General features: G+C 42.1%; 1 protein-coding gene across 28 annotated transcripts in view; it reads right to left on the reverse strand.

The window, feature by feature from the left end:
- Abi2 (abl interactor 2) overlaps positions 1 to 4822 on the reverse strand; it is a 75781-nt gene extending 70959 nt beyond the window's left edge. For 8 of the 28 annotated variants that reach the window (XM_070019000.1, XM_070018914.1, XM_070018888.1 and 5 more), the window contains exon 1: positions 4470 to 4819. In XM_070019000.1, coding sequence (XP_069875101.1) covers positions 4470 to 4586 — 117 coding nt within the window. In that variant the 5' untranslated portion in view covers positions 4587 to 4819. Of the gene's footprint in view, positions 1 to 4469 lie in introns of all 28 variants that reach the window. The other 20 variants (XM_070018994.1, XM_070018967.1, XM_070018879.1 and 17 more) reach the window with 6 other exon arrangements.
- Positions 4823 to 8519: the final 3697 nt, after the last annotated feature.

Consider the following 8519-nt stretch of genomic DNA (forward strand, 5'->3'; position numbering starts at 1 on the left):
CATAAAAGAAAAATATGGGGCTTAGTGGTAGAGTGCTTGCCTTGCATGCATGAGGCCCAGGGTTCGATTCCTTAACACCATATAAGCAGAAAAAGCCAGAAGTAGCGCTGTGGCTCAAGTAGTATAGCACTAGCCTTAAGCTAAAGAGCTGAGGGACAGCGCCCAGGCCCAGAGTTCAGGCCCCACTACTGCCAAAAAAAAAAAGAAAAATGTAAGTATGAACAAGCTGGTTTTTCAGATTTAAGAAGCTAACAATTATAAACTTATTATAGTGACTCATTTTACAAAATAAAAAATAATAAAAATAATTTTTTAAATTTCTGAAGGTTTTCTAAAGGATAAGGCATTCCATAATCATATTAATAAATAAAAAGAAATATTTTACATGTTTAGCTATTAAGCAATTTTTAAAAAAAAATAAGACACTTTATACATAAAGTAAAAAGATCATGTCAGATGTTCGCAGTATAGTTGGTCGGTGTTTCTGATTGTCCCTAAACTAACATTATTAAGTAATTTTTATCAGCATAAAACCTAGGAAATCAGTAATAATTTTATTACTACATTTTATAACATCAGTTTTGACTATTATTTTTTCTAGATGTAAAAATAAAATTATCTCAATTTTTATTAAAAATTATTGTTAAATTTTACCTTCACTATTAACCAAAGTAACACCTATTTACAATAATGCTCTATGTACAGATTATACATACTTATTATAGGCATTTTCTGATTACTTCTGATGCCACTGGTATTTCTGAAGGGTATCTTTCTAAGACAGAAACTTAAAGTACAAGTGTTTCAGAACAGCAAATTCTTTCCTTTCTTTGCTCAATTTTCACACTGAATACAATCCATACTTTGATTATTTTTATTTGCCTTATTTTAATATTCCTTGACATAAACCAGCTACTTAACGCAGTGAAAACAGTACATAAGATCAGCAGATTTTTTTTTACTGCTTTATGCAAAGCGAAAATTGTATTTCAATACAATAAAATGAGATTTAACTCAAGCTAGTGGCTAATAAATGATAATAAGGCTAAACAGACCATTTGATAATCGATCTTGCCAATTAACTTTCTTCTACTATGGGGTTATAGGCAACATCACAACCACTGCTGATCAGTTCTTTGGTCACAAATATAGCTGATTCAGCAGAAATCCACTATCACCATGTTCTCTGTACCAATTTTGCTACAAGCAAATCATATACAAGTTATTGCTGGGAAAGTGTAGCAGTAACATACCCAGTTTGATTCTAAAAATAGATGACAACCTGACAGTTAAAAGAATATAATCTACTTCAAATACTAGACTGAAGAAATAAAGATAATTTTCTGGACACTGGTGGTTCCTGCCTATAATCCTAGCTACTAAACTGAAATATGATATCAAAATCAACCTGGAGGACATTTGGAGACTTTATCTCCAATTCACCCATAAAAAGCCAGAAATGGAGGCATGGTTCAAATTGTACATACTTGGGCCCCTGAAAGGAGGAGAAGGGAGCTTAATGAGAGTACTAGACCTGGAGTTTTAGCACAAAGCAAAATAAAAGAGAAAACAGAAAAGAGAGAGGAAAAAAAAGCAGAAAAGAGAGAAAACAAAAAGGAAGGAAGGAAGAAGGAAGGAAAGGAGGGAGGGAGGAAGGAAGGGAGGGAGGGAGGGAGGGAGGATGAGATCATTTAATTCAAAATATAGCCAGCCACGTGGTAGCTCTTGCCTATAATCCTAGCTACTTAGAAGTCTGAGATCTGAGGATTGCAGTTCAAAGTCAACTGGGGAAGGAAAATGCAGGAAACTCTAATCTCCAATTAACTACCAGAAAACGGGAAGTGGCACTGTAACTCAAAGTGGTAGAGTGCTACCTTGAGCAAAAGAGCTCAGGGACAGCACCCAATCTCTGAGTTCAAGCCCCACGACTATCAAAAAATTAAAAATTAAATTAAAAAAAATATATATATATATTTCCAATCATTCAGTATTTATACTTTAGACCAATAAACATGGGCTAGATGATAGAATTTGTGTTTAGCAAACCTAGGGCTCTGGGTTCAGTCCTCAGCCCCCAAAATAAATTAGATGCCAACACACCAAATTCTGACTCACATTGCTAAAATAAACTCCAAAGACACTAACACATTTTTATCTTCAACTGTAATAAATGTATGAAATATAAAATGAAACTGCTGATCTCCCTTTAACCCATCAGCTTTATATGTACCTTAATGTAGGAATTACAATCTTAAAACAAACTATACTTCCAAATTACAATAAAATTCATTTCCAAAGAGACAAATCTGTTTCTTTTTAATTGCTTATTGGCAGCAACTGCACTTCCATCTCCAATTTTTCTTTTTACCTATAACTCTTTCTCATAATATGCTGTTCAAGTTAACGGAATCCGCACTTCAGTCCTTTGGGTTTTCCTCTCCTTAGAGATTAATTCCCTGAGAACTGACAAGCTTCCTCCAATCCTTCCCAGTCACAATCCACTACAGAGTATAAATCAGCCATGTTTATCTTGTCCCTCAGTATCCACCAGAAATTAGTTCTAGGGCAATTCATAGATAACAAAACGTTCAAGAGCTTTATATCAATGACACAGTATCTGCATATAACATACCTCACATCTTCCCCTATATTTTAAATAATCTGTAGATTACTAATACAATACAAATATTTCTTAAAGTGTTACCATTTAGGGAATAATGGCAATAGCGAAGTCTATATGTTTATTACAAATGCAACTTTTTTTCAAGTCTAAGCTGACTGAATCCAACACTGTGGAACCCTCTAATAAGGAAAGACTGAGTATATATGGTATTAATTTGCACACACATCAACAGTTCATTGTGTTAATACATATGAAACTCTGAAGACACTAGGTGTGTTATCAACCCTTGGCACAGTTCTAGGCCGTAGAAGACTTTCAAGTACATTTAGTGAAAATCTGAACTGAGTCTTTAAATCTTTACCCATCAGTATTTGCAAGGTATCCTTCAAAACTGTATTTTTTTAAATTAATCTTTGACCCAAGACACATTCTCTCTCTAATGAACGTATTTCAATTGACTCTTTAGAGAGAAATGGTTCAGATCATGCCAATACAAATGTTCCCTGCCAGATAACACAGAGTTCAGTATGCTTAATCAATGAAATAAAATGCCTGAACACCATTCTTGTGGTCCTCACAAAATGTATGAGCCTATTAATTGTAGTATCTATTGTTTTAAAAGTTATACTAAATAAAATTTGAGAATAGTTTACAATATATGTGATGTTAAGAAGGATGCCTGAAAAGCCAGGAATGGGAACAAGAAAATGAAGGGCCATGAGAAGTATTTTAACACACACTGCTTCTATTTCCTCCTTTCCAAAGAGAATTTAAATGGGAAGGAAAAAATGGAGGCAGAACCTATAACTCGGAATAAGCCTTAAGGAAGACAAAAGATGCTGGATTTGCAATTCCTGCGTTTAACCTGCTACCAATCCACCAAGTAATTTTAAAGGATTTTTTTTTTAAATACCCAGAATCTTTTTGCTTCACCCAGGTCCAGCTGGATATCATCTCACAGTATCTCCCGCCTACAGACACAGACACAGACACACACACACACACAGACACACACACACACACGCACACGCTATGAGTCTGTGCTCAGCCAACCGTCATGAGAAAACATTAAACCATGAGGTTCATTGCCCTAATTCTTCCCCCCGCCAGGAAAATTATCTATTTTAGCAGGACTTGGGGGGCGGGAGTGAGGGAGGGGGGAGAACGCTCATTACCATGCAACTTCCCTATTGTCCAAGGGGAGAAAAATGGCACTAACTTTCCACAAGAGACAATTGCTTTTGCAGGGTATGCTCTCCACAGACTGAAAATAAAGGTGGATTTGAAGCATTCCCAAGAATAGAAAAATGAGATACTTCGCTTTGCAATCACAGAGCCCCTTAAACAAATCCTCCAGCATTGTGAGTGGATCTCCCCTCAACCACACACACACACACACACACACACACACACACACACACACACACACACACACACACACACACACACACACACACACACACACACACACACACACACCTGCCATTCAAGTAGGGTTCCCTTCAATACAAAATGCGACCCTCCGCCATCCCGGACGCTGACAGGCACGGAGAGCGGGGGCGGCCGGGCCGGAGCGGCAAGGAGGCGGACACGACGCGCGCGGGGCGCCGCACCTCCGCCGGGTCTCTAACGAGGTTGTAAAGCAGCGATTTCCGCAGCCCGGGGATTCCAGCCCTGGCCCTGGCCCTGGCCCGTGGGCCTCGGCCCGCGCCCCGCCCGGCGCCCACCCCACCCCCACCCCGGAGGGGCCCCGGCCCCGGCCCCGCGCGCGCCTCAGGCTCCCGGCTCCCCGCGCGCCCTCAGCACCCCGATACCCGACGCCGCCGGGCCGGCGCGGGCGCCACACCTGGATGTAGTTGTTCTCGCAGTAGTCGGCCACCCGCTCCAGATTCGTGTAGCTGTCGAAGAGGGCCCGGCGGCCCCCCGGGATTTCCTCTTCCAGCAGCATCTGCAGCTCCGCCATCTTCACATCCTCCTCCTCCTCCTCCTCCTCATGCAGCCCGCAGGGCTAGCGGCGGCGGCAGCGCCAGGGAAACCCAAGCCCGGGAGAGGAGGCGCAGCCGCGACCACGACCGTAACTCGGGAGGAGCGAGAAACACCCCCGGCGCGCGCCACAGCGGAGGGGGGCAGCGGGGACGGAGGCGGGGCGCGGACCGGCGGGCCGCGAGGACGGTCACCGCGGCGACGGCCGCCGGGCGCGCGCACGCGCACGCGCACGCGCGCTCTCCTCCCTCTTTCCCTCCGCGGGCGCCCGAAAGATTCCCAGCCTCGCCCGCTCCTCCTCCCCACTTCCGGCGTCTCCTAGCGACGGCGGGGCGGGGGCGAGGCCCCGGGCGCGCGCCGAGCCGGGAGCGCGGTTAACCCTTGGGTTCCCTCGGCCGGCTGCGAAGGCTGCCAGGCCTCCTGTAGCTGCCTCTGATAACCCGGTGGGAACGAGCCACGCTTTCTGCCGGCTTCCTCCGGGGCGCCCCCCATCCTTGACCTCCCCACTCTCCACAGCCTGGGACCGAGCCCTCGTCGAGGTCATCGGAGGATCCCCTCGGGGCGGCCTTTCTCGACCCCTGCTTGGCAACCCGGGGAAGAGCAGCCCACACTGGGGGCCATGGTCACCGAAGCACCCCTGTCCGACGGGCAAAAGCTCGCAAAGCTTGCATGCAGCTTTAAGTGCCACTGTCTTCGTTTCCACCCCATCCTCTTTGTCACAAAATGGAAGTTTCCAGATCCAAATTCTGCTGCCTTTTTTAAGTGGCAGATTCTCTTTATTGTAGCCCAGGCTGGGCTTGAACTTGCAATCCTCCTACCTCTGCCTCCCCAGGAGCTAGGATTACAGCAATGCCAGATCCATCCTGGGCCTCTGCTCTTTCCACCTGTGCTGTCAATAAAGCTCCCCTTCACAGTACATTTTTAAAATGGCTTTGCTGGTACTAATTTCCTTTTTCCTACGGTTGTGACGAGGTTAAAACAAAATGTGAACACATTGAAAACGTTGAGTACTACAAAGATTCAAGCTAGATAACTGATCTTGATAAAGGAGAGAGGAGTCAACTGTGCTTATTCACCAGATATTGTTAACTTTTTCCCTCAAGCTACCCTGTACAATGTAATCTTAAAAAACTAACACTTTTGACAACTGCTGGGTTAATCCCTGACCTTTATCTAAACTGGAAACTCCAGTGTGGTTACTCTCTTAGCTTAGACTAGAATCCATTGTTTCAACTCTTACTCTTGCTCTGGTGGTTTCTTAGGACTTGCACATTGAATTCTTTCTTTTTCACTAGGAAAACATACTAAAAACGAGCACTTTAATAGTAATTATCATTACAGACAAAATTTAATGTTATATTGGCTTTATGATGTATACATTAACAAAATGAATTTTCATTATAGAATCAATACTTAAAATGTTGATCTAGTCTGGTTTTATTCTTAAACACTTCAAACATTTTCCCTATTAATGTGAATGTAAACACCCTTATCAGTGTGAAGGTACTATAGCTTAAGTGTGAGGAGCTTTTTCAAAATGAAGGCTGGGGAAGTGGCGCTGTAGCTCAAGTGGTAGAGCGCTTGCCTTGAGCTGAAGAGCTGAGGGACAGCGCCCAGGCCCAGAGTTCAGGCCCCACGGCCGACAAAAAAAAAAAAAGAGTCTCACAAAATGAAGGCTTCATGAGAGAAAATGTAGAGTCACATCTAGATATTCATTAGCTAGGGAGTAGGAATGACAGAATTAGGTAGTTACATAAATGGCACATAAACAGGGGAACAAGGTATAAATGTATAATCAAGTGAATCAAGTAAGCTTTCCTTTCAGACTAAACTTCAATAGATTAAAAAAAGTTGAATACTTAAGAAGCCCACCAAGTGAGATAAATGTAGATCCCAGACTATACTTATGCATTCAATTATTGCTTAGCAATTCACCCAATAAATTTCCCTGAGGAAGGATTATGCTAGAAATTACTGAGCAAAGATTCTGGTACTTTCTCTAATTAATTTGTGGTTACCTCTTTGGGCATTTGATTCCTTATCAAAAAAAAGTCAAAGAGTTAAATCCAGGTGAGTGGTTTTCAAAATTAAACAGATCACCAGGACTTGTTAAACTGAATACTGGAGACACTCCCCACTCCCTTGCTTATTCATTTGGTCTGGCACAATTCATGTTTCTTACAGATGTACAGGTGATCCCCAGAAACAATCCTCCAAGCTCTATCAAGGCCTATGATTCCAATTTCTGAGCAGTTGAGTGTCGCCACCAAGGTAAGTGCTTTTAACTCCCAGGAAAAATCTAAAAGATCCAAAGACAAACAAAAATAAAAATAAACCTTGGCTGTCGCCAAAACCGAATTTAAAAAAAGGAAAACAACCATAAAATCTATAAAAGGGACAGGATTGTGCATCTTGTGAAAATCCTTTACTAATTACCCATACTTAAGTTGACAAAGGTAATGAACTCTGTTTATTTCAGTCAGGTGCCCATGGGTCATGTCTGTGAATATTGTTACTTAGGAGACTGAGATTTGAAGATCACAGTTCAAAGCCAGCACAGGCAAGAAAGTCCATGAGACTCTGATCTCCAATTAACCATCAAAAAGCTGCAAGTAGAGCTGTGGCTCAAGGTGGTAGAGCAAAAAACTCAGTGCCCAGGCCCTGAGTTCAAACCCGAGGACCAGCACCACATGTGCATGCATGCACGTGTGCACGTGCGTGTACTCACACACACACACACACACACACACACACACACACACACACACAACATGCCAGGCACAGTGGCTAATACCTATAATCCTAGCTATTCAGGATCAGGAGGCTGTGATCTGAGGATCTTGGTTTGAAGCTACCCAGGGCAAAAAAAAGTCTAAGATTCTTATCTCCAGGTGAGTGGTTTTCAAAATTAAACAGATCACCAAAAAGCTGGAAATAGAAAACTGTGACTCTAGTGGTAGAGCGCTAGCCTTGAACACAAAAAGCTCAAGGACAGCATCCAGGCCCTGAGTTTAAACCCCAGAATAAGCACCCAAAAAAAGCTTTTCATATGAAATAATGATAAAATAAGAGGTGCACATTTGAGCCATCAGATTAACAATCATAATAGTAGTACATGCCACATGTGAACATCTCTATATACATTCATATAAGCAAACTCATTGCCCTAGAAACAAGAAACTTTTTTTCAGTCCTGGGGCTTGAACTCTGGGTCTGGGAGTTGTTCCTTAGCTCTTCCTCTCAGGGCTAGCACTCTACCTCTTGAGCCACAGCGCCACATCTGGTTTTCTAGTGGTTTTTTGGAGATAAGAGTCTCAGGAACTTTCCTGCCCATTCTGGCTTTGAACCGTGATCCTCAGATCTCAGCCTCCTGAGTAGTTAGGAATACAGGTGTGAGCCACCAACGCCCAACTTAAGAAAGATTTTTAATTGTACATATTTAACATACTCATTTATGAGGTTATGTAGCTATAATCCATTTTGAAACAACCTTTTACATTATAGTGATTTAGGCTCTTCAAAGTCCTATATAGAATAGGTTACCTTTAAAAGCCATTATGTGATTTAGTAGTTCTTGCTTTTTTCATTTATCTACTTAAGTAATCATTTTTCCCTCATTACAGAGCATCTCCTATCTAAGAACAAGATGCTGCTCAGTTCAGGCTCAAAAAAGGTCAACTGTAAATTACAGTATAATTATTACATACTGAATGAAAATCCTTCATATCTTGGAAAAGTTTTAAATGCTCATCAAACAAACTTAGGATACATATATTTGGGAGGACCAGGAAAGCAAAGCTGAAGGCAGAGACTAGTTGGAAAACTGTTTAATCAAGACTAGGTAAAAGATGATGAGGTAAAAGGTGATGATCTTCAGGAAGACGAGCTGCAAAGAAGTGAATGTAGTAGTAAA

This window comes from Dipodomys merriami, unplaced genomic scaffold (assembly GCF_024711535.1).
Source record: "Dipodomys merriami isolate MVZ:Mamm:240054 unplaced genomic scaffold, mDipMer1.0.p SCAF_1, whole genome shotgun sequence".
Taxonomy (NCBI): domain Eukaryota; kingdom Metazoa; phylum Chordata; class Mammalia; order Rodentia; family Heteromyidae; genus Dipodomys; species Dipodomys merriami.